The following is a 26,202-nucleotide window of genomic DNA, read 5'->3' as shown; positions in this document are numbered from 1 at the left end:
TTCTCCCATTCTTCGCTGCAGATCCTCTCAAGCTATGTCAGGTTAGATGGGGAGCATCGCTGCACAGTTATTTTCAGGTCTCTCCGGTAGAGGTCGACAGATTATGATTTTCCAATGCCGATAACGATTATTGGAGGACCAAAAAAAGCCGTTTTTTTTATTTTTATTTATTTGTAATGATGACAATTACAACAAAAATGAACGAACACTTATTTTAACTTACCGTAATTTCCGGACTATAAGCCGCTACTTTATTTCCACGCTTTGAACCTCGCGGTTTATACAATGACGCAGCTAATTTATGGATTTTTCCCGCTTTCACAAGATTCATGCCGCCAAAAAACTGAGCACCGTCACATAATGTTTACGGTAGTAATTTTGTCACCCTCATCATGGCAAAGACACGGAGAAATGCATATGATGCAGCTTTCAAGTTGAAGGCGATCGATCTGGCTGTTGGAAAAGGAAATAGAGCTGCTGCACGGGAGCTTGGCCTTAATGAGTCGATGATAAGACGTTGGAAAGCAGCGTGAGGAACTGACTCAGTGCAAAAAGACAACAACAGCTTTCAGAGGGAAGAAAAGCAGATGGCCCAAAGTATTTGCAGCCACTCGACATCAGTGTAAATCGTGCATTTAAGGTGGTGCTCCTTGTTCAGTGGAGGCTTGGATGACAAGTGGGGAGAAATCCTTCACTAAAACGGTCCGCATGCGAAGAGCAACTTATGGTCAAGTCTGCCAGTGGGTTCTGACAGCGTGGAGCATTGTCAAAAAATCCACTATCATCAACGGGTTTCGAAAGGCTGGACTGCTGCGTGTTGAAGAGGCAGCATGAGCTCAGCGAGGAATTTGCCTCCGGATGAAAGTGACGAGAGCGACAATGAAAACGATCCAACATCGGATGAAGCAATTCGGAGGCTATTCAACTCTGACACCGAAGGAGATGGCTTCAGTGGTTTCAGTGCACAGGAGGAGGAAGATCGTGACCAATGACTTTCTTGGTAGGCCACTGTTTAATTTGTTACAAGCCGTGTTTCGTTTAAAGGCTGTGTAAAGTTCATTTGTTTCAATGTACCGGTAGGCACCTGCGGCTTATAGACATGTGCGGCTTATTTATGTACAAAATACATATTTTTTTATAATTCAGTGGGTGCGGTTTATATTCAGGTGCGCTTAATAGTCCAGCAATTACGGTAATATAATACATCAATAAAATCAATTTAGCCTCAAATAAATAATGCAAACACAAAGTGTTGGAGAAGAAAGTAAAAGTGCAATATGTGCCAAGGAAAAAAGCTAACGTTCCAGTTCCTTGCTCAGAACCTATGAAAGCTGGTGGTTCCTTTAACACGAGTCTTCAATATTCCCAGGTAAGAAGTCTTAGGTTGTAGTTATTATAGGAATTATAGGACTATTTCTCTCTATACCATTTGTATTTCATATACCTTTGACTATTGGCACTATAGTATTGCCAGTGTAACAGTATAGCTTCCGTCCCTCTCGTCGCCCCTACCTGGGCTCGAACCAGGAACAGATTGACAACAGCCGCCCTCGAAGCATCGTTACCCATCGCTCCACAAAAGCTGCGGCCCTTGCAGAGCGAGGGGAACAACTACTTCAAGGTCTCAGAGCAAGTGATGTCACCAATTGAAACGCTATTAGCGCGCACCCCACTAACTAGCTAGCCATTTCACATCGGTTACACCAGCCTAATCTCAGGAGTTGATAGGCTTGAAGTCATAAACAGCTCAATGCTTGAAGCACAGCGAAGAGCTGCTGGCAAATGCACGAAAGTGCTGTTTGAATGAATGCTTACAAGTCTGCTGCTGCCTACCACCGCTCAGTCAGACTGCACTATCAAATCATAGACTTAATTATAACATAATAACACACAGAAATACGAGCATTTGGTCATTAATATGGTCAAATCCGGAAACTATAATAATAAAAAAAACATTTATTCTTTCAGTGAAATACGGAACCGTTCCGTATTTTATCTAACGGGTGACATCCATAAGTCTAAATATTGCTGTTACATTGCACAACCTTCAATGTTATGTCATAATTATGTACAAATCTGGCAAATGAATTACGGTCTTTGTTAGTGGTCTTCACACAATGGTCTTCACACAGTTCGCAGGCGAGCCAGGCGGTCACAAACTGCTTGCACGGAACGCAAGAAAAGTGACACAATTTCCCTGGTTAAAATAAATTCATGTTAGCAGGCAATATTAATTAAATATGCAGGTTTAAAAATATATACTTGTGTATTGATTTTAAAGAAAGGCATTGGTGTTTATGGTTAGGTACACATTGGTGCAACAACAGTGATTTTTCACAAATCATCGCCCGTTTTACGAAGAAGGCTGTGATTTGATGAGAAATTATTATATGCCCAGTCTGAGGTCCTGAGCACTCTGGAGCAGGTTTTAATCAAGGTTCTCTCTGTAGTTTGCTCCGTTCATCTTTGCCTTGATCCTGACTAGTCTCCAATTCCCTGCCACTGAAAAACATCCCCACAGCATGATGCTGCCACCACCATGCTTAACCGTAGGTATGGTGCCAGGTTTCCTCCTGACGTGACGTGACACTTGGCATTCAGGCCAAAGAGTTCAATCTTTGTTTCATCAGACCAGAGAATCTTGTTTCTCATCCTTTAGGTGCCTTTTGGGAAGCTCGAAGCGGGCTGTCATGTGCCTTTTACTGAGGAGTGGCTTCCGTCTGGCCACTCTACCATAAAGGCCTGATTGGTAGAGTGCTGCAGAGATGGTTGTCCTTCTGGAAGGTTCTCCCATCTCCACAGAGGAACTCTGGAGCTCTGTCAGAGTGACCATCGGGTGCTTGAGACCAAGGCTCTTCTCCCCCGATTGCTCAGTTTGGCCGGTAGGACAGCTCTAGGAAGAGTCTTGGTGGTTCCAAACCTCTTCCATTTATAATGATGGAGGCCACTGTGTTCTTGGGGACCTTCAATGCTGCAATCATTTTTTGGTTCCTTTCCCCAGATCTGTGCCTTCACACAATCCTGTCTCCTCAATGTATTTGAAAAATATTTCCAGCTCTCTCCTTTCGATAACCACTCCGCATGAAAGAGAAAAAAGTTAATAAAATAGGCCTACTTGATTATTTATTTTTCCTTTGCCAAACTAGCCTATACAGTGGGGCCAAAAAAGTATTTAGTCAGCCACCAATTGTGCAAGTTCTCCCACTTAAAAAGATGAGAGAGGCCTGTAATTTTCATCATAGGTACTTCAACTATGACAGACAAAATGAGAAAAAAAATCCAGAAAATCACATTGTAGGATTTTTTATGAATTTATTTGCAAATTATGGTGGAAAATAAGTATTTGGTCACCTACAAACAAGCAAGATTTCTGGCTCTCACAGACCTGTGAAGGCACAGATCTTCTTTAACTTATTCGAGATAGGGGGCGCTCTTTTAATTTTTGGATTAAAACGTTCCCGTTTTAAACAAGATATTTTGTCACGAAAAGATGCTCGACTATGCATGTAATTGACAGCTTTGGAAAGAAAACACTCTCACGTTTCCAAAACTGCAAAGATATGATCTGTGAGTGCCCCAGAACTAATGCTACAGGCGAAACCAAGATGAAATTTCATACAGGAAATGGTCCAGATTTTGAATGCCCTGTGTTCCAATGTCTCCTTATATGGCTGTGAATGCGCCAGGAATGAGCCTGCACTTTCTGTCGTTTCCCCAAGGTGTCTGCAGCATTGTGCCATATTTGTAGGCATATCATTGGAAGATTGACCATAAGAGACTACATTTACCAGGTGTCCGCCCGGTGTCCTCCGTCGAAATTATTGCGTAATCTCCAGGTCCATGCACGTTCCATTTTCTTCAGAGGAGAAAGTCAACTGCCACGAATGATTTATCATCGATAGATATGTGAAAAACACCTTGAGGATTGATTCTAAACAACGTTTGCCATGTTTCTGTCGATATTATGGAGTTAATTTGGAAAAAAGTTTGCGTTGTAATGACTTAATTTTCGTTTTTTTTCTTACCCAAACGTGATGAACAAAACGGAGCAATTTGTCCTACACAAATAATATTTTTGGAAAAACTGAACATTTGCTATCTAACTGAGAGTCTCCTCATTGAAAACATCTGAAGTTCTTCAAAGGTAAATGATTTTATTTGAATGCTTTTCTTGTTTTTGTGAAAATGTTGCATGCTGAATGCTAGGCTTAATGCTATGCTAGGCTATCAATACTCTTACACAAATTCTTGTTTAGCTATGGTTCAAAAGCATATTTTTAAAATCTGAGATGACAGTGTTTTTAACAAAAGGCTAAGCTTGAGAGCTAATATATTTATTTAATTTCATTTGCGATTTTCATGAATAGTTAACGTTGCGTAATGGTAATGAGCTTGAGGCTATAAATAGGATCCCGGATACGGGATTGCTCGTCACAACAGGTTAAGAGGCTCCTCTGTCCTCCACTCGTTACCTGTATTAATGGCACCTGTTTGAACTTGTTATCAGTATAAAAGACACCTGTCCACAACCTCAAACAGTCACACTCCAAACTCCACTATGGCCAAGACCAAAGAGCTGTCAAAGGACACCAGAAACAAAATTGTAAAATTGCACCAGGCTGGGAAGACTGCATCTGCAATAGGTAAGCAGCTTGGTTTGAAGAAATCAACTGTGGGAGCAATTATTAGGAAATGGAAGACATACAAGGCCACTGATAATCTCCCTCGATCTGGGGCTCCACGCAAGATCTCACCCCGTGGGGTCAAAATGATCACAAGAACGGTGAGCAAAAATCCCAGAACCACACGGGGGGACCTAGTGAATGACCTGCAGAGAGCTGGGACCAAAGTAACAAAGCCTACCATCAGTAACATACTACGCCGCCAGGGACTCAAATCCTGCAGTGCCAGACGTGTCCCCCTGCTTCAGCCAGTACATGTCCAGGCCCGTCTGAAGTTTGCTAGAGAGCATTTGGATGATCCAGAAGAAGATTGGGAGAATGTCAGATGAAACCAAAATATACATTTTTGGTAAAAACTCAACTCGTCGTGTTTGGAGGACAAAGAATGCTGAGTTGCATCCAAAGAACACCATACCTACTGTGAAGCATGGGGGTGGAAACATCATGCTTTGGGGCTGTTTTTCTGCAAAGGGACCAGGACGACTGATCCGTGTAAAGGAAAGAATGAATGGGGCCATGTATCGTGAGATTTTGAGTGAAAAACTCCTTCCATCAGCAAGGGCATTGAAGATGAAACGTGGCTGGGTCTTTCAGCATGACAATGATCCCAAACACACCGCCCGGGCAACAAAGGAGTGGCTTCGTAAGAAGCATTTCAAGGTCCTGGAGTGGCCTAGCCAGTCTCCAGATTTCAAACCCATAGAAAATCTTTGGAGGGAGTTGAAAGTCCGTGTTGCCCAGCAACAGCCCCAAAACATAACTGCTCTAGAGGAGATCTGCATGGAGGAATGGGCCAAAATACCAGCAACAGTGTGTGAAAACCTTGTGAAGACTTACAGAAAACGTTTGACCTCTGTCATTGCCAACAAAGGGTATAAAATAAAGTATTGCGTTAAACTTTTGTTATTGACCAAATACTTATTTTCCACTATAATTTGCAAATAAATTCATAAAAAATCCTACAATGTGATTTTCAGGATTTTTTTCCTCATTTTGTCTGTCATAGTTGAAGTGTACCTATGATGAAAATTACAGGCCTCTCTCATCTTTTTAAGCCAATTGGTGGCTGACTAAATACTTTTTTCCCCCCACTGTATATATCCGTCTTTCCTGAGCTTTACTGGCTTAGGAAACTGAGGGCCCAGAATATTTTATACAATGTTGCAATTTTGCTAGCATGAGCTTCAGGCCAGACCCAAGTTAATAGTTGAACCAATGTTTCAAGTTAGTTGCAGACAGGCCATGCACAGCCAATGTGATTTATTGGATATACATTACTTTATGGATATTTTCTACCTGCAGGCTGCAATGTTTTTATATATATATATATATTATATATATATATATATATATATATTTTTTTTTTACATAATTGGCAATGACAATAGAAGTTACAAACCTAAAAGGTATCACTTTCATTCAGATATAATTTTAATTAGCCACATGACAATAACTTTGAGAAACGAAGACATTATTAGAAATGAAATCAAACTGTTGCACAAAAAAAAATGTGCACATGAAAACCATAACTGGCACGCAGATCAGGTAGAAGTGGTAAGATAAATTGAAATTCCATATCAGAAAAAGGTTGCCGCCTCCTCGTGTAGCCAATTATCAGCAGTAGGAGCGGTATGGGGATGGTCGGGTCAATTTATCTTGATATCTGGCTCCCTCTTGTTTGTGTCTTATTTCAAACAGTATGCTTAAAGCATCAGACAAGTTCGATGCATATAGGGTGTGTCTATATGGAAAAATACATGTTTAAAAAAAGCTGAGACACTTCACACCACTTAGAGTAAAAGGGATTTTCGTGGCAGGTTAGGGGTGCATTTTCACTAACCCTTTTCCTAACCTTAACGTCAATCTCCTAACCTGCTATCGAAGTGGTGTGAAAAGAGTGTTTCCCAGATTTAGCTAGCAAGCGATTAGCATTAGGGGCAAATTTGTAGCTTGCTAAAACCAACTTACTAGCAAATTACACAAAAGAATAGTGTACGACAGAAAACATGTGGATTTATATTAAGAAGAAAAATGGAAAGGTGTGTCGCTCTTTTAAAAAAAAAAACCTGTTGACAGCATGCTGTTGTTTGGTCAATGCATGCATTGCAGAGTGAATATTGAGCATGAGAAACTGCCTGCTTGAGTAACAGGGGGCAGGGCTTGGTGAATGGGATTGGGAACAGGCCAAAAGAGAGAGCGAGAACGCTAAACTCAAGCAATAAATCCAAAGTTTAGAAAACAAAAGCTGTGGTTATAACCGAGGTGTCACTGTATAAATCAGAGGGCAATACTGGGGGATTGAATAGGGGAAAGAACTTACCTTGCAATTTCCACGCTTTCCTTTGTTCCTCTTTGGCAATCTGTTCCATTTCTTTGTCGTATATGTAGTCTTGGCACACAAAGCAATATATACCTCCATACAATAGATCTATAGCTGGAAGAAAAACAGACACAGAAAGAGAATGAAGTGACAAATGATAAATGGGGAGGAAAAGGAGGTATGAAACAGCTCAAGGCTACATTGGAACATTCTGTTCATTTGTAGCTCTGTAGTGCATCCTAAATGGCACCCTACTCCCTATATAGTGCACTACAGAGGGAAAGGGGTGCCAATTTGGGTCGCAAATCCAAGATCAGTCCTGGAGAAAGGAGTAGGCAGCTAGCTAGCTCTCTACCTCTGCAAGGCCAGCTTACGCGCTGACATCTTGACTTTCTGATAACATCCTTTGGCGTAGGAAAAGATCCGGGGCGAGCAGGAGGGCTTATAGTCAATGTGACGATGTGAACACATCCCCGCTTGATAATGTTTTGATAAATGTCTATTTATGAATGTAGTGTAAAGGGCCCGTTTTCTAATACAATTTGTCAGCCATCGTTGACATCTTTTACACCACTTCAATCTGAAAAATCTGACTTTTCACCGTCAACTCGTCAGCTACCACGCATGCAGGTACCCACAGACAAAGGGATAGAAAGAGGATAGAGCCAGGTAAAAGCTGCACCTCTCCCTATCCCTCTCTCTCTCCCCCTCTCATATCCTCCTCTCAGCAGCCTCCTCACCTTTTGCAGCAGCAACCTGCCTACAGCTGCCAGACATAACAATCATTAGGTGTATGTGGAGAAAGCACGGGGTATGCAGGTTGTGTGTATGTCTAAATGATCGCCCGAATGATTAATTAGAGAAAATGTGGATAGATACTGAAAAAATGTCAGACTGGGCCCTGCAAAGCTGCAGCTAATAGCAAAGAGTGGAACATCAAGTCTGCCTGTGGATTCAATTCACACACCAAACCAAATACAACCAGTTTTACAGCTGTAATATGTTGTGGATATTGGACATACGTGTATAATGCTGTCATTGCAGTGAAAATATAACTTTCCTGCAGATTGCCACATCAGAGGGAGGCTATTCACCTAAAAATAAAATAAAGAATCGGGCACAAAAATAGGATAGAGACTGAAAAAGTAAAACCCTAGCCTTAGGACTCAGATTGAATAACAGCCACACTGTTAATGGCACAATAAGAGCTGGAGAGAGAGTGAGAGTGAGAGAGAGAGAGGGAGAGAGAGAGAGAGTGAGAACAAAGTTGCGTAACAAGGTGAGACTTGCTGAGAGAAGACAAAATGAAAATAAACCCACAGACCTTCATGTAACCATGGGAACCGAGAAAAAGGAGGGAGAGAAAGAGAAATAACCCGATACAGGGAGAAACATAACATGAAGAGCCAAAATAGAGGAAGAACAGACCAAACATCTGAAAGGAAGAAAGAACTCCCCAAAAAATTACTGGAAAATGAAGGAACTGGTTTAACTGAGTTCTGTTGGGTTTTATTAAGACATGTTAATTACTCTGTGCACTCATCTAGTGAGATCGGTCATTCTTTTCTTCTCCTCCTGCTGTAGTGTAAATCTATCTATGCCCTATAGGCTAATAGACCCGGGCTGCAATGCACTGAGCTGCTCAGGCACATTTGTGCAACAGAGAATCAGAAACCCCACTGGTGCCAAGTGCCTATGTGGCCAACTACACAGGCAACATTCAATAGCCCCTGGGGCATCAGTCCTGGCGTGTTGCATTGTGTTGCGTTAGGTTGCATAACAGGTTGGTGATTTATGTCGCCATCAGCTCCATCCCTGATGTGGTACAGCGACGATAACCCAACAAGGTTTGATGACACGTTCATCTTGACATTGGCTCATTTGGGGTTCTGCCACCATAAAACCCCTAGAGCTGAACAAAAGGACATACATTTTTATTTACTGGTTGCTTATTACCCTCAACAGTATAATTAGCTACTTAGCAGCCTTTGTTTGGGCCCCATGTGTGAAGGAGGGGCAGCCGAGGCCTGCCTAGTTCAGTGAAGGGGGTAATTATGAGTCTTTAATGTTTCAGGGGTGTGGGTGAGGGACCTGGCAGGGGGCGGAGTGTTGTGGTGGTGCTGTACAGGTCTAACGTGTCAAATATGAAGTAAGACAGAGGAGCAGAGCACATGTTCTATGTTAGAGGTGTGCCGAGTAGTCGGACTAAACGAGTATCGCAACGGATATGGACAATTTTGAGGATACGATTATGATCCAAGAATTTTTTGTAATTATCCGTGCTCATTGAAAAAAAAAGATATATATATATATATTTTTTTTTTTAATCGGGTGCTAGCACGCTTCTTTCTCATGTCAGGCAGTCATGTGTGAGGTTCTACGTGGTCTAAATAACGCAACTGGCTGTCTGTAAAGAGAAGGGCGGGCTGTACGTTGATCCTGCTGCTCTGATTGGATAAACTGAAACTGTATTTCTCCCGTACACTCGTGTCATGATTTCACCCAATCACTTTTCCTTGCATGTTTTTCAGGTGAGATTGCTGCTGCCTGCTACCATGATAAATTACACGACGAGGATGTTTGCTATGAAGCTATCAACGTGAATAATATTTAACAAGCGGGGCAAGGGTACGGGGAAAAAAAAGACGAAACGCTGATCCGCATTCTAACTGGTTGACAGCAAACTTGGCTTCCCGCTGCAAGTTCAGACACCCCTCTGTGCGCTGCTTCTAATCTGCAGATTTTTTGCAGTGAGAATGTGCAGAGAGGTATCTTGCCAATATCTACTTAGGCATATATATATATATATTTTTTACTTCAGTTTTGTACAATCAGGAGTATCATCCGATCAGATTATCAACTGTTGATTTGAGTATAGGATGACCAGTACGGCCATGTCGGCACAACACTATTCCTATGGCTTCCCCTCTGTGAGGGCAGTGTAGAGCTGGTGTTGACTCAAGCTGTGGTCCATAGGATAGGAGGAGAGCTATACTACAGCAACACCCAACCTGATAGGACAATGAGCAGTTTGCTGTGATGTTCTCAAGCGTTTGTTGCGCTCGTGTGTGTGTGTGTGCGCACCTGTCTTACCTAGATTGTGTCGTTTGTTTTTGGCGTGCTCGTGGATGTGTTTCTTGGTGAAGCAGCCGAAGAAGACGCAGTAGAGGCAGGAGTGGAGCCGGTTCAGGTGGGCACCGCACATGTGACAGACACACGACTTGGCCTGTGGGGGGACGAGAGAGGGCCACAGGTTGATGATCACTGATAGAAACCAGTGTCATCATCACCATCATAAACTCACAAAGACTCAGGTCTGTCAATATCCAGTTTATAGTGAAAGTCGGCAGCCGTGTTAGAGCCTAATGGAGCGAAAGTCTGCCGTGAAAAGAGGAGCAAATTTACATGGTTGTACTTTACTTTCTTTTCACAAAAGACAAAACAGGCTGAAGAGAACACCTGGCATCTCTGGGACACAAAGGGATGGAAGGCACATGATAAAACACCACATCCATTTGTCATGGAGAGAGAAAGCCAGCGTGTCATTTTCAGCTGGCGTGTGGGTGTTTGCTTATAATGTCCTTGCCTCATCTCCGCACTTTTGGTAAGGTGAAAAAGATCGCTATCTTCCACACCTGCCAAACCCCTCCCCTGACATCATCAGCCTGGAGATCACAAGTCCGCGACACACAATGTATTCTCAATAAAGAGAACGCATTTGGCATCGTATCAATAACACAGGTAGGCCTACAACCAGATCTTGAAATAGACCTCGATTTTTGGTTCCCTTTTCTTTAGGCTGCTTTAGGGTAGCTTTCCTGTTACAGTTTCTTTGATGTAACATTTTGCACCGAGCCCATTTCGGCGTGGCAAGCTGTCCTGCCACGGTGTCCCCCGGTGACATGCCACCTGAGTGAGCTGAGAGATTATATGTGACACATGTTCACACCATGACCATTGCCTCAGCCAAAATCAGTTGGTGAAGTGGAAGCACAAAATCACACACACAGAAACGGAGAGGAGAGAGAGTGGACGCATGAGAATGAAAACAGACAAGACAAAAACTCCATAAAACCCTGGGGCCTACTTGCGAATATTAGAAAAAGTTAAAGCATCAGCCAATTAAAATCATTGACGTAGTAGTACGTGATCAAAAGGCTACATGTTAGCCTTTCCCATCACATAACCTGGCCTATTTAGCCCCATGCCATCCTCACCAGGTGGCCGTGATTATATCCGGTTCTAATTCCGTATCAGCCAATTAAAATTGTCAACGTAGTTGGACACGATAGAACACTTCTCCATGACAACCTCCTTAACAGCAACCAAACGGCACGGTCTGCTAATCAAAGTTAGCTAAAAAATAAAAACGCACCGATAGGTGTGTCCAAACTTTTGACTGGTGCTGTAGATTCAATGGTTGTAAAGATGGGGAAAGGTCTGTCCATAATAAAAAGAGATGCTCTGCTTTTTTGACACCACATTCCAAAAACCAAATCCCGAAGGCTCTAGTTTTGTCTTATCTTGATTATTGTCCAGTCATGTGGTCGAGTGCTGCAAGGAAATACCTTGTTAAGCTGCAGCTGAACAACAGAGGCTTGGTCTTTATTGTAATCAGAGGGATGATATAAATACGGTGGCATGCCAGTCTCTCTTGGATAAGAGTTGGAGAGAGACTGACTGAATCACATTTTTTTTTTTTTACAAGTGACATTAATGTGTTGAAAATCCCAAACGGTTTGCATAGTCAACTTACACACATTTACCCCACCAGACATGCCACCAGGGATCTTTTCAAAGTCCCCAAATCCAGAACAAATTCAAGCATACAGTATTAGAGACATTATTGCATGTAACTCCGTTCTAGAGGTCGACCGATTATGATTTTTCAACACCGATACATCGGCCGATTTATTTATTTTTATTTGTAATAATGACAATTACAACAATACTGAATGAACACTTATTTTAACTTAATATAATACATCAATAAAATCAATTTAGCCTCAAATAAATAATGAAACATGTTCAATTTGGTTTAAATAATGCAAAAACAAAGTGTTGGAGAAGTAAAAGTGCAATATTCGCCATGTAAGAAAGCTAACGTTTAAGTTCCTTGCTCAGAACATGAGAACATATGAAAGATGGTTCATTTTAACATGAGTCTTCAATATTCCCAGGTAAGAAGTTTTAGGTTGTAGTTAATATAGGACTATTTCTCTCTATACGATTTGTATTTCATATACCTTTGACTATTGGATGTTCTTATAGGCCTTTTAGTATTGCCAGTGTAACACTCGAACCAGAAACACATCGACAACAGCCACCCTTGAAGCAGAGTTACCTATGCAGAGCAAGGGGAACAACTACTCCAAGTCGCAGAGCGAGTGATGATTGAAACGCTATTAGCTCGCACCCCGCTACCTAGCTAGCCATTTCACATCGGTTACACCAGCCTAATCTTGGGAGTCGATAGGCTTGAAGTCATAAACAGCGCAATGCTTGAAGCATTGAGAAGAGTTGCTGGCAAAACGCACGGAAGTGCTGTTTGAATGAATGCTTACGAACCTGCTAGTGCCTACCATTGCTTAGTCAGACTGCTCTATCAAATCATAGACTTAATTATAACATAACACACAGAAATACGAGCCTTTGGTCATTAATATGGTCGAATCTGTTAACTATCATTTCAAAGAAAAAAAAGTTTATTAATTCAGTGAAATACGGAACCGTTCTGTATTTTATCTAACGGGTGGCATCAATAAGTCTAAATATTGCTGTTACATTGCACAACCTTATGTCATAATTACGTAGAATTCTGGCAAATTAGTTCGCAATGAGCCAGGCGGCCCAAACTGTTGCATATTCCCTGACTCTGTGTGCAATGAACGCAAGAGAAGTGACACAATTTCACCTGGTTAATGTTGCCTGCTAACCTTTCTTTTAGCTAAATATGCAGGTTTAAAAATACATACTTCTGCGTATTGATTTTAAGAAAGGCATTGATGTTTATGGGTAGGTACACATTGGAGCAACGACAATCCTTTTTCCACGAATGCGCACCGCATCGATTATATGCAACGCAGGACACGCTAGATAAACTAGTACTATCATCAACCATGTGTAGTTATAACTAGTGATTATGATTGATTGTTTTTTATAAGATAAGTTTAATGCCAGCTAGCAACTTACCTTGGCTTCCTACTGCATTCGCATAACAGGCAGGCTCCTCGTGCGGCAGGTGGTTAGAGCGTTGGACTAGTTAACAGTAAGGTTGCAAGATTGAATCCCTGAGCTGACAAGGTAAAAATCTGTCGTTCTGCCCCTGAACAAGGCAGTTAACCCACTGTTTCTATGCCGTCATTGAAAATAAGAATGTGTTCTTAACTGACTTGCCTCGTTAAATAAAGTAAATATATATATATATATATATATATATTTTACACCGGCAAAATCGGCATCCAAAAATACAAAAAAAATACAGATTTCTGATTGAAAACTTGAATTCGGCCATTCCGATTAATCGATCGACCTCTACACCAGACACCTGTGATTCACCTGTATTGTGAATAGACCTAGGCTACATCTTGATTAAAACAGTTTATTAATAGAGATTTATCATTCAAATTAATTATTACTATTATGTTGTTATGTAGTTCGATTGGTAAAGACTAAGTCAAATCGATTTTATCACTATATAATTGATTCATTAATGCATGGCTCTCTCTTGAACTCAAAAGAGCTGTCTGGATCAAGTGCCATTCTGTGACTGGCAAATATGGCAGAAAATGTGGGTATCATGACAACAGGATTCTGCACTGCAGTACAGCTGCTCTCAGACTCCCTCTCTCCTTGGTCTGTCCCAGACTCACAGCCTGCCCTCTCACACCCCCGTCATCATACATCTCTCCTCCACTGCTCACTCTCCCTCTTCTTTCTTTCTTTCTTCCTTCGTTTCCATCTATTCCTCTCATCATTCTCTTCACTTTCTCCATCTGTATTTGAACCAGTATGGATGCATTCTCTATCCTCTCCCCATCCTTTCCCGCTATCCCTCCTCTGTAGCAGGCAGGCAAGGCAATGTTGTCAGCAGTCTTCCCAGTTGGTGTTGATATGCTATTAGGGGGTGCATCAATCACAGCCTCACCCGTGACCAGACCATCTGATAAAGAGAGCTGGAGACAGATCAGATCAAGGCCTATCTAAATGCTAAGTTCATCATTACAACCTTTGTAGGAGCTAGGCCTGGGTGGTATCCAGATTTTCATATTGTCATACCATCCTTCTTTCATTCGGGGATTTACGCCATTAAAGGGCATAGCACACAAGGGGGCGCTAAAAATGCAAGAAAAGCCCATTGGGCCTCTAACCAGACTACAAAATTAGCACAAACTAATAGCGAGATCACGTAGCTAAATGTTAACGAGCTAAAACTAACCTAAACTAATTGCAAAAACAGGCAAATCCAGCTTATAAAAAATGTTCAACTGGTAGTTAAAGTGTGCCTCCCATTCACCATTCAAGTGCAGGCAACACGTCATCCACCACTTTACAACGCGAGCTGGAGGCCGTATGCATTTTGAAAACATATTTTTTTGAATCCTGATTGTTTTAATTCATATTATGAGGCATGTCTTACCTAATTTCAAAGTAGCCTACAGGCAAAATCCAACCATGGAAATGTGGAGACAATTATTATATTTAAGTTTCAAGTTTAGGGAAGCTCGAAACATTTCAACTGTTCTGCGTGTGAGTTATGATTGTCATATGTGCATTTTTGTGGAACCGTTTCATTTAAATAATAATGTTGTTTTCGTTTCATGTGGTTAATCATAAAAATCTGAATGAAAAAAATCTAAAAGTTTAAAGTCAACTAATGCAAGACCACCAGCCATGTGGACACATTGATACACTGATCCATTCTGCCCCACCAAGCAAAAAGTCAGTAACTGCTAATTTTGTCAGAAATTAGTTAGTCATTTTTGCTAGATTAAATACACTGCTCAAAAAAATAAAAAGGGAACACTAAAATAACACATCCTAGATCTGATTGAATGAAATATTCTTATTAAATACTGTGAATGTGCTGACAACAAAATCACACAAAAATTATCAATGGAAATCAAATTTATCAACCCATGGAGGTCTGGATTTGGAGTCACACTCGAAATTAAAGTGGAAAACCACACTACAGGCTGATCCAACTTTGATGTAATGTCCTTAAAACAAGTCAAAATGAGACTCAGTAGTATGTGTGGCCTCCACGTGCCTGTATGACCTCCCTACAACGCCTGGGCATGCTCCTGATGAGGTGGCGGATGGTCTCCTGAGGGATCTCCTCCCAGACCTGGACTAAAGCATCCGCCAACTCCTGGACAGTCTGTGGTGCAACGTGGCGTTGGTGGATGGAGCGAGACATGATGTCCCAGATGTGCTCAATTGGATTCAGGTCTGGGGAACGGGCGGGCCAGTCCATAGCATCAATGCCTTCCTCTTGCAGGAACTCTTGACACATTCCGGCCACATGAGGTCTAGCATTGTCTTGCATTAGGAGGAACCCAGGGCCAACCGCACCAGCATATGGTCTCACAAGGGGTCTGAGGATCTCATCTCGGTACCTAATGGCAGTCAGGCTACCTCTGGCGAGCACATGGAGGGCTGTGCGGCCCTCCCAAAGAAATGCCACCCCACACCATGACTGACCCACCGCCAAACCGGTCATGCTGGAGGATGTTGCAGGCAGCAGAACGTTCTCCACGGCGTCTCCAGACTCTGTCACGTCGATCACATGTGCTCAGTGTGAACCTGCTTTCATCTGTGAAGAGCACAGGGTGCCTGCACGGTGTTGGGCTGTAAGCACAACCCCCACCTGTGGACGCCGGGCCCTCATACCACCCTCATGGAGTCTGTTTCTGACAATTTGAGCAGACACATGCACATTTGTGGCCTGCTGGAGGTCATTTTGCAGGGCTCTGGCAGTGCTCCTCCTGCTCCTCCTTGCACAAAGGTGGAGGTAGCGGTCCTGCTGCTGGGTTGTTGCCCTCCTACGGCCTCCTCCACGTCTCCTGATGTACTGGCCTGTCTCCTGGTAGCGCCTCCATGCTCTGGACACTACGCTGACAGACACAGCAAACCTTCTTGCCACAGCTCGCATTGATGTGCCATCCTGGATGAGCTGCACTACCTGAGCCACTTGTGTGGGTTGTAGACTCCGTCTCATGCTACCACTAGAGTGAAAGCACCGCCAGCATTCAAAAGTGACCAAAACATCAGCCAGGAAGCATAGGAACTGAGAAGTGGTCTGGTCACCACCTGCAGAACCACTCCTTTATTGGGGGTGTCTTGCTAATTGCCTATAATTTCCACCTGTTGTCTATTCCATTTGCACAACAGCATGTGACATTTATTGTCAATCAGTGTTGCTTCCTAAGTGGACAGTTTGATTTCACAGAAGTGTGATTGACCTTTGACTATTGGATGTTCTTATAGGCACTTTAGTATTGCTAGCCTAATCTCAGGAGTTGATAGGCTTGAAGTCATTAACAGCGCTGTAACTCAAGCATTGCTAAGAGCTGCTGGCAAACACAGTAAAGTGCTGTTTGAATCAATGTTCACGAGCCTGCTGCTGCCTACCACCGCTCAGTCAGACTGCTCTACCTATCTCAGTCAGACTGCTCTACCTATCTCAGTCAGACTGCTCTACCTATCTCAGTCAGACTGCTCTACCTATCTCAGTCAGACTGCTCTACCTATCTCAGTCAGACTGCTCTACCTATCTCAGTCAGACTGCTCTGTCTTGCAACCTTTTGGTTACTAGTCCAACGCTCTAACCACTAGGCTATCTGCCGCCCCATTAATAAGGTCGAATCCAGAAACTATCATTTCGAAAACCAAAACCTTTATACTTTCAGTGAAATACGGAACTGTTACGTATTTTATCGAACAGGTGGCAATCCTAAGTCTAAATATTGCTGTTACATTGCACTACCTTCAATGTTATTCTGGAAAATTAATTACAGTTTTTGTCAGGAAGAAATGGTCTTCACAACAGTTCGCAACGAGCCAGGTGGCCCAAACTGCTGCATATTTCCTGACTCTGCTTGCACTGAACGCAAGAGAAGTGACACCATTTCGCTAGTTAATATTACCTACTAACATGCATTTATTTTAACTAAATGCGCAGGTTTAAAAAAATATATACTTCTGTATTGATTTTAAGAAAGGCATTGATGTTCATGGTTAGGTACATTTGTGCAGCGATTGCTTTTTTCCCGCAAATATGCTTTTCAAAGTTGAAGTGGGCTGTGATTCGATGTGATTATGTGAAGATTGATTGTTTTTATAAGAAAAGTTTAATGCTAGCTAGCAACTTACCTTGGGCTCCTTGCAGCCACAAGGTCCTTCAGATTGCTGCACTCGCGTAAAAGGTGGTCAACATGCCACGCAGTCTCCTTGCGGATTGCAATGTAATAGGCGCCCACCGATTGATATGAAAACTTGAAATTGGCCATAATTAAAATCGGTCCGGCCGATTAAAATCGGTCAACCTCTAATACATAGGCATGGATTCACTGGTCACTTTAATAAATGGAACACTAGCCACTTTAAATAATGTTTACATAATGCTTTACTCATCTCATATGTATATACTGCATTCTATTCTACTGTATTTTAGTCAATGCCACTCGGACATTGCTCGTCCTAATATTTATATTTCTTAATTTCATTATTTTACTTTTAGAGGTGTATTATTGTGAATTCTTAGATACTACTGCACTGTTGGAGCTAGGAACACAAGCATTTCGCTACACCCGCAATGATATCTGCTAAATATATGTGTATGTGACCAATAAAATGTGATTTTGATTAGATTATACTCCGATGCGCTCTGCAAAGATTGGTAGGACAGTGTGCAAAACATTGCATCCGGAGGACATTAGATTAGGATTTATTCCCCTAACCTAAAATGTGATTTCTGTCATTGTGAGCACCGTGGGTGGACAACCTAATGGGTTATGCACCAAATGCATATGGGTACGGTAAATTTCACAAATGGCCGGTAAATTAAAATCTTCCCGTCACGTTGTCTGGCTCCATTTTCTTAACGGAAACCCTGACACACACGCACAAATGACACAAGCACAAACCCATTCATGCTGATGCATTTTAGCTCACACACTGGTGTTCAATGTGGAATTGGACAAGAGTGAGCGAGGCCTAAGAATGTTGATTGGTCTTCTTCCGGGATGACATCAGTGCTTGGCTGGGCCAGAGTGAGAGAAGGGCTGCTCTGTGTTGGCGAGGAGGCATGGTGCGGTGAGGGTGAAAGGGGGCTAGGCAGCAGAAGTGGCGACTAAATCAGACAAACATCAAAAGGAGAGGTGAGCAGCAGGCTGATGGAAAGATCCCCTGTGAACTGACCAACAATGTTGCTGTAATGCTCGGACTGAAAAACAAGAGAGACGGAGAGCGTGACTGTGAAATGCAAGACATGATGGGATAGAAAGCAAATGAGCTCAGAAGTGCCAGATAGATCAAATGTCATATGCTTCATAAACATGTGTGGACTAACAGTGAAATCCTCAGGCCCTTCACAACAATGCAGAGAAAAAAGGAGATATAATAGAAAAACAACAAATAAGTACACAAAGAGAAACAATAACCAGTACCAGTACCTACCTAGTCATGTGCAGGGGTACAAGGTAATTTAGGTAGATATGTACATATAAGTAGGGATAAAGTGACTAGGCAACAGGATAGATAATAAAAAAGTAACAGGAGCGTATGTGATGAGTCAAAAGAGTTAGTGCAAAAGCTGTTCAGTGTCCTGTTGGTTCCAAACTTGTTGCATCGGTACCGCTTGCCGTGCGGTAGCAGAGAGAACAGTCTGACTTGGTGGCTGGAGTATGTTACAATTTTTAGGGCCTTCCTCTGACACCACCTGGTATAGAGGTGCTGGATGGTAGCGAGCACAGCCCTAGTGATGTACAGGGCAGTACGCACTACCCTCTGTAGGGTCTTGCTGGTCGGAAACCAAGCAGTCGCCATACCAAGTGGTGATGCAGCCAATCAAGATGCTCAATGGTGCAGCTGTGGAACCTTTTGTGAATCTAAGGGCCCAAGCCCAATCTTTTCAGCCTCCTGAGTGGGAAGAGGCTTTGTCATGCCCTCTTTCTTCATGACTGTGTTGGTGTGTGTGGACTAGAGGTCGACCGATTAATCGGAATGGCCGATCAATTAGGGACGGTTTCAAGTTTTCATAACAATCGGAAATCGGTGTTTTAGGGAGCCGATTTTGGCGATTTGAAAAAAAAAGCTAGTCAGTTAAGAACTCATTCTTACTTTCAATGACGGCCTAGGAACGGTGGGTTAACTGCCTTGTTCAGGGGCAGAACCACAGATTTTCACCTTGTCAGCTCGGGGATCCAATCTTGCAACCTTACAGTTAACGAGTCCAATGCTATAACCACCTGCCTCTCGTTGCACTCCACAAGGAGACTGCCTGTTACGCGAATGCAGTAGAAGCCAAGGTAAGTTGCTAGCTAGCATTAAATTTATCTTAGAAAAAACAATCAATTAATCATAATCACTAGTTATAACTACACATGGTTGATGATATTACTCGTTTATCTAGAGTGTCCTACATGGCATATAATCGATGCAACGCTGGGGGATGATTTAACAAAAGCGCATTTGCGAAAAAAGCACAATCGTTGGACGACTTCACCTAACCATAAACACCAATGGCTTTCTTAAAATCAATACACAGAAGTATACATTTTTAAACCTGCATATTTAGATAAAAGAAATCCAGGTTAGCAGGCAATATTAGCCAGGTGAAATTGTGTCATTTCTCTTGCGTTCATTGCACGCAGTCAGGGTATATGCAACAGTTTGGGCAGCCTGGCTCATTGCAAACTAATTTGCCAGGATTTTATGTAATTATGACATAACATTGAAGGTTGTGCAATGTAACAGCAATATTTAGACTTAGGGATGCCACCCGTTAGATGTTCCGTATTCCACTGAAATAATAAACGTTTTGTTTTCGAAATGATATTTTCCAGATTCGACCATATTAATGACCAAAGGCTCGTATTTCTGTGTGTTATTATGTTATAATTAAGTCTATGATTTGATAGAGCAGTCTGACTGAGCGATGGTAGGCAGCAGCAGGCTCGTAAGCATTCATTGAAACAGCACTTTCGTGCGTTTGCCAGCAGCTCTTCGCAAGCACAGAGCTGTTTATGACTTCAAGCCTATCAGCCTAATGGCCGGTGTAACCGATGTGAAATGGCTAGCTAGTTAGCTGGGTGTGCGCTAATAGCGTTTCAAACGTCACTTGCTCTGAGACTTGGAGTAGTTATTCCCCTTGCCCTGCAAGGGCCGCGGCTTTTGTGGAGCGATGGGTAACGCTGCTTCGAGTGTGACTGTTGTCGATGTGTTCCTGGTTCGAGCCCAAGTAGGGGCAAGGAGAGGGACGTTAGCTATACTGTTACACTGGCAATACTATAGTGCCTATAAGAACATCCAATAATCAAAGGTATATGAAATACAAATGGTATAGAGAAACAGTCCTATAAATACTATATTAACTACAACCTGAAACCTCTTAACATGAGACTTCAATATTCTAAGGTAAAAGGAACCACCAACTTTCATATGTTCTCATGTTCTGAGCAAGGAAATTAAACGTTAGCTTTTTTACATGGCACATATTACACTTTTACTTCTCCAACACTTTGTTTTTGCATTATTTAAACCAAATTGTACATGTTAATGAGGCTAAATGGATTTTTATTGATGTATTATATTAAGTTAAAATACGTGTTCATTCGGTATTGTTGTAATTGTAATTATTACAAATACATTTAAAATAAAATGTTTAAAAATGTATAATATTTTTTTAAATCGTCCGATTAATCGGTATCGGCTTTTTTTGGTCCTCCAATAATCGGCATCGGCGTTGAAAAAAATCATAATCGGTCGACCTCTAGAGTGGACCATGATAATTCATTAGTGATGTGGACACCGAGGAACTTGAAGCTCTCGACCTGCTCCACTACAGCCTCGTCGATGTGGATGGGGTGTGCTCGGCCCTCTGTTTCCTGTAGTCCACTATCAGCTCCTTTCTCCTACTTACATTGAGAGAGGTTTTTGTCCTGGCACCACACTGCCAGGTCTCTGACCTCCTCCCTGTAGGCTGTCTTATCGTCATCTTAATGATGGTATTGGAATCGTGCACGGCCACGCAGTCATGGGTGAACAGGAAGTACGGGAGGGGAGTAAGCATGCACCCCAGAGGGGCCCCGTGTTGAGGGTCAGCATTGCGGATGGGTTGTTGCCCGCCAGGAAGTGCAGAAGCCAGTTGCAGAGAGCAATGTTTAATTCCAGAGTCCTTAGCTTAGTGATGAGCTTGGAGGGCACTATGGTGTTGAATGCTGAGCTGTAGAAAATATTATGGATATACTGACAAGATGCAGGTTTTTCTGCCCTAACAATGGGAGTCTTGTCCAAAAAAAAACACATCTAGCTCTCGCCTATCCTTTCTTTGGATTGGTGGATACATCTCATTATTGTAATCCTTTTTGAATATTCGATGAGGGTTGTTGACATCAACCATCAGTATTCAATGGAAAGAGATGCTATGCTACTAATCTCATGCCATGAATATGCATAAACCATCGAGACAACTCCAATATAAATAGTTTTTTCTCAAAGTTGACAGATTTTCCACCAGGTGTTCCTTTTGTCCAGATGGAAAAGAGCAGTGTGGAGTGCAATAGAGATTGCATCATCTGTGGATCTGTTGAGGTGGTATGCAAATTGGAATGGTTCTAGGGTGTCTGGGATGATGGTGTTGACCAGCCTTTCAAAGCATTTCATGGCTACAGGTGTGAGTGCTACGGCACGATAGTCTGGTTACCTGGGCGTTCTTGGACACAGGGACTATGGTGGTCTGCTTGAAACATGTAGGTATTACAGACGGTCAGGGAGAGGTAGAATGTGTCAGTGAAGACACTTTCCAGCTGGTTAGCGCATGTTCTGAGTACGCGTCCTGGTAATCCGTGTATATTAATCTGTTTAAAAGGTTTTACTAACATTGACTACGAAGAGTGTGATCACAGTCGTCCAAAACAGCTGATGCTCTCATGCATGGTTCAGTGTTGATAGATTCGAAGCTAGCATAGAAGGTATTTAGCTCATCTGATAGGCTTGCGTCACTGGACAGATCGCAGCTGGGTTTCCCTTTGTAAATCGGAGATAGTTTGCAAGCCCTCCCACATGCGACGAGAGTCAGAGCTGGTGTAGTAGGATTGGATCTTGGTCCTGTATTGATGCTTTGCCTGTTTGATGGTTCGTCTGAGGGCGTATCGGGATTTCTTATAAGAGTCCGGATGTGTGTCCAGCTCCTTGAAAGCAGCAGTTCTAGCCTTTAACTCAGTGTGGATGTTGCCTGTAATCTATGGCTTCTGGTTGGGAAATGTACCTACGGTCCTGAAGTAAACAAAAATGTTATCCCTAGGCTATATTTCAGAGCTAGTATATCAAATGACAGACGCCCTTTGATAGAAACATTACATATTTATTCCAGTCAAAACGCTGCAGCATGTTTAAAAGGGATACGGTGATATTTTGAGATTCAGGAAGTTTAATTACCCAGAGTCAGAGGAACTCATGGATACCATTTTTATGTCTCTGGGTGCAGTTTTGAGATGATTTAAGATAGCAATTGTGCTAAGCTCACGATATGCTGAGTCTCCCAGGACAGTAGCCAGCAGCCTTTCAAACGCAGGTAAATAGACCTAACTACTCCAAAGATGGGTGGTTGGTCATAGTTTTTTTTATAGTCTCAAAAAGCTAGTAATCCATTTTATAAATGTTAATTTTACTGATTATCATGAGAAACGAGATCTATCCACTTCCTCATTGTGTCCATGAATTATGAAGAAGCATAAACAGTGTGTGTGCAAGCCACTCCTCCTACCATTGCGCTAGGACACACACACACACACACACACACTCTCTCTCTCTAAAATCCAGCAGGGACTGGGCATGTGGACAATGACCTGCAGTCGCCAGAACTGGTCTCTCTCAAGAGGTAACATAAATGAGAAAATAACCTTGAGCCCCTCATCTCAACCAGCAGCCTGGAGATCATATGTATTCTGAACACACTCGCTGTAGCCTATATATGAGCATGAAAAATAGCTGCTGGTTACAATGTGCATGAATTATTGATGTACTGCTGCTATACAGCTTGTTAGGCGCTACGATTTCCTCAACAATCAGATAACTCAAAGACCCATCTGCAAAGAGGAGTGGCTTGTCCAAGGTGTTGAGGGGACTTCACACGGTGTGCTGCTTCTTCTTCACATGGAGCCTTTGTGGGGTTTAGGAGGTAGGCACAGTATCAAAAGAGAAAACAGACTAGGTTGAGACATAGGTTTGAAATAGAATGATACAGGGAAGTAATACCTGCATTTTCCCGATTAGAAACTCTCCTTTTTATTTTCTGTTTCAAAACATTTTGCTACAGTGTGCTGTACAGCACAACCTGGATGGTTGCCAATGGTATGTCACCTCATCTCTTTGGGTCTGTTCATCTTAGGGCAGAAACGAGGTGTTTATAAAGCAGACCGATGAGCAATTCAACTGCTCATTAGGAGGTCCTCCACAGATGATTGATCTGTTAGTTCTCCTCCTCCATCCATGCAACATTCACTCCATTTATCCTAATTGACGTATCCATGGAGCAGGGGCAACTGCATGTGTGTGTGGGGGGGGGGAGTGAGAGTAAGAAAAGAAGGCACAAAGAGAAAGAGGGCGAGAAAGAAATTGACAGAAAGAGGGGGCGAAGAAAGGAGCAAAAGACGCTAGTGTTTGAACTGATAAATCTTTGTGTAGTCCCTGCTCCACCCCCCAGACAGTCCGCCAGCCCTGATTAAATACAAGCCTAGTCTGTGACAGCTCTGAACACAGGTGTCACCGTCCCTCCCCATAACTAACCACTACCCAGTGAATAGGTAGGTTTACATTACCAATCCATGAAATAAATCTAAGATTGCAGGGCCTAACGCACGAAGACAGTACTTTCAACATCTTATATGATTGAGTGGCGTGGAGTCAAACAAATATAGAGGCTCCAGCAGAAATGGAGTGTTGGTGGGTGGGGTTATGAATTGTCTTATGAACTGTCTGTTTCATGCAGCATCAATGACTATGATCCATGGGCCCCTTTTCAAGAGACATGGTAGATTTTTATTACTGATACAAACCAGCAGTCTTATGGGGACTCAGTCAGTACTGCTCATAATGTTTTTAAGATAGTGAGGTGGTTACCTTTTACCTTACCATTACTGGATACACTGTGTGTTGCTGTTAAGCAAGCTGAGCCCCCCCCCCGAGAAGAAACTGTTACATTTCTTCTATGTTGAAACCATTAAGAAGGAAGCTACATTCTACATTGAAACCGTCACTGCAGCCTCTCAGTGTAACTTGACAGATGAACTCAGAAAAACACACGGGTGGAATAAGTTGGTTTAAGTCAGCCTAACCTTTGAAAATATATGCAAATGGAAATTTCACTGCCCACCCACACAAACTCCAACAGGCATAGTCTCTAATGTAGCTAAATTTACATTCAAATTAGTGGATTCGGCTAATTTAGCCACACCCGTTACTGACAGGTGTATAAAAGTCGAGCACACAGCCACGCAATCTCCATAGACAAACATTGGCAGTAGAATTGCCTTACTAAGAGCTCAGTGACGTTCAACATGCCACAGTTATAGGATGCCACCTTTCCAACAAGTCAATTCGTCAAATTTCTGCCATGCTAGAGCTGTCCCCGTCAACTGTAAGTGCTGTTATTGTGAAGTGGAAACGTCTAGGAGCAACAATGGCTCAGCTGCGAAGTGGAAGGCCACACAAGCTCACAGAATGGGACCGCAGAGTGCTGAAGCGTGTAAAACTCACTACAGAGTTCAAAACTGCCTCTGGAAGCAACGTCTGGACAAGAACTGTTTGTCAGGAGCTTCATGAAATGGGTTCCCATGGCCGAGCAGCCGCACACAAGCCTAAGATCACCATGCACAATGTCAAGCATTGGCTGGAGTGCACAGCTCGCCACCAATGGACTCTGGAGCAGTGGAAACGCCTTCTCTGGAGTGATGAATCACTCTTCACCATATGACAGTCCGACGGACTAATCTGGGATTGGCGGGTGCCAGGAAAACGCTACTTGCCCCAACGCATAGTGCCAACTGTAAAGTTTAGAGGAGGAATAATGGTCAAGGGCTGTTTTTCATGGTTCGGGCTAGTCCCCTTAGTTCCAGTGAAGGGAAATCTTAACACTACAACATACAATGATATTCTAGACAATTCTGTGCTTCCAACTTTGTGGCAACAGTTTGGGGATGGCCCTTTCCTGTTTCAACATGACAATGCCCCAGTGCACAAAGCGAGGTCCATACAGAAATGGTTTGTTGAGATTGGTGTGGAAGAACTTGACTGACCTGCATAGAGCGCTGACACCAATGAACACTTTTGGGATGAATTAATACGTTAATGAGCACTGTCTGTATCCAATGGGAGCATGGGTTACATTTACATGCTATGGAAATACATGTCATGTTGATTTTACAACAGCTAGTTAGCAATATCCCCAGACTGTACTCGGGTCCAAACGGACATAAGATTATCAGTTGAATGTTGTGTCGGTCTGTACCATTGCGGTACTGATGCACCAACAGGACACTACCCACAAGCCATAAGACTGCTAAATAATTAACCAAATAGCTACCCGGACTATCTACATTGATCCCCTTTTGCACCAACTCATCACATACACTACTGCTACGGCTTATTATCTATCCTATTGCCTAGTCACTTTACCCCTACCTATATGTTCATATCTACCCAAATTAATTTGTACCCCTGCAACATTAACTCAGTACTGGTACACTGTGTACACTGTGTGTACAAAACATTTCTTACACCTGCTCTTTCCATGACAAACCGACTAGGTGAATAGAGGTGAAAGCTATGATCCCTTATTGGATGTCCCTTGTTAAATCCACTTGAAATCAGTGTAGATGAAGGGGAGGAGACAGGTTAAAGGAGGATGTTTAAGCCTTGAGATGGATTGTGTATGTGTGCCATTCAGATGGTGAATGGGGGAAACAAAAGTGCCTTTGA

The 26,202-nt window shown here is 42.6% G+C and overlaps 1 protein-coding gene across 3 annotated transcripts in view; it reads right to left on the bottom strand.

The window, feature by feature from the left end:
* LOC115143998 (ubiquitin carboxyl-terminal hydrolase 22-like) overlaps positions 1-26,202 on the bottom strand; it is a 46,877-nt gene that overhangs the window by 17,749 nt on the left and 2,926 nt on the right. For 2 of the 3 annotated variants that reach the window (XM_029684556.2, XM_029684557.2), the window contains exons 2-3: positions 10,096-10,228; positions 7,003-7,116 (exon numbers count right to left, since the gene is read on the bottom strand). In XM_029684556.2, coding sequence (XP_029540416.1) covers positions 7,003-7,116; positions 10,096-10,228 — 247 coding nt within the window. The remainder of the gene's footprint in view (positions 1-7,002; positions 7,117-10,095; positions 10,229-26,202) is intronic. The other variant, XM_029684558.2, reaches the window with a different exon arrangement.

Source organism: Oncorhynchus nerka, linkage group LG16, assembly GCF_034236695.1.
Source record: "Oncorhynchus nerka isolate Pitt River linkage group LG16, Oner_Uvic_2.0, whole genome shotgun sequence".
Classification (NCBI taxonomy): Eukaryota; Metazoa; Chordata; class Actinopteri; order Salmoniformes; family Salmonidae; genus Oncorhynchus; species Oncorhynchus nerka.
The sequence above is the reverse complement of the archived record's forward strand: the minus strand, read 5'-3'. Positions and strand labels throughout refer to the sequence as shown.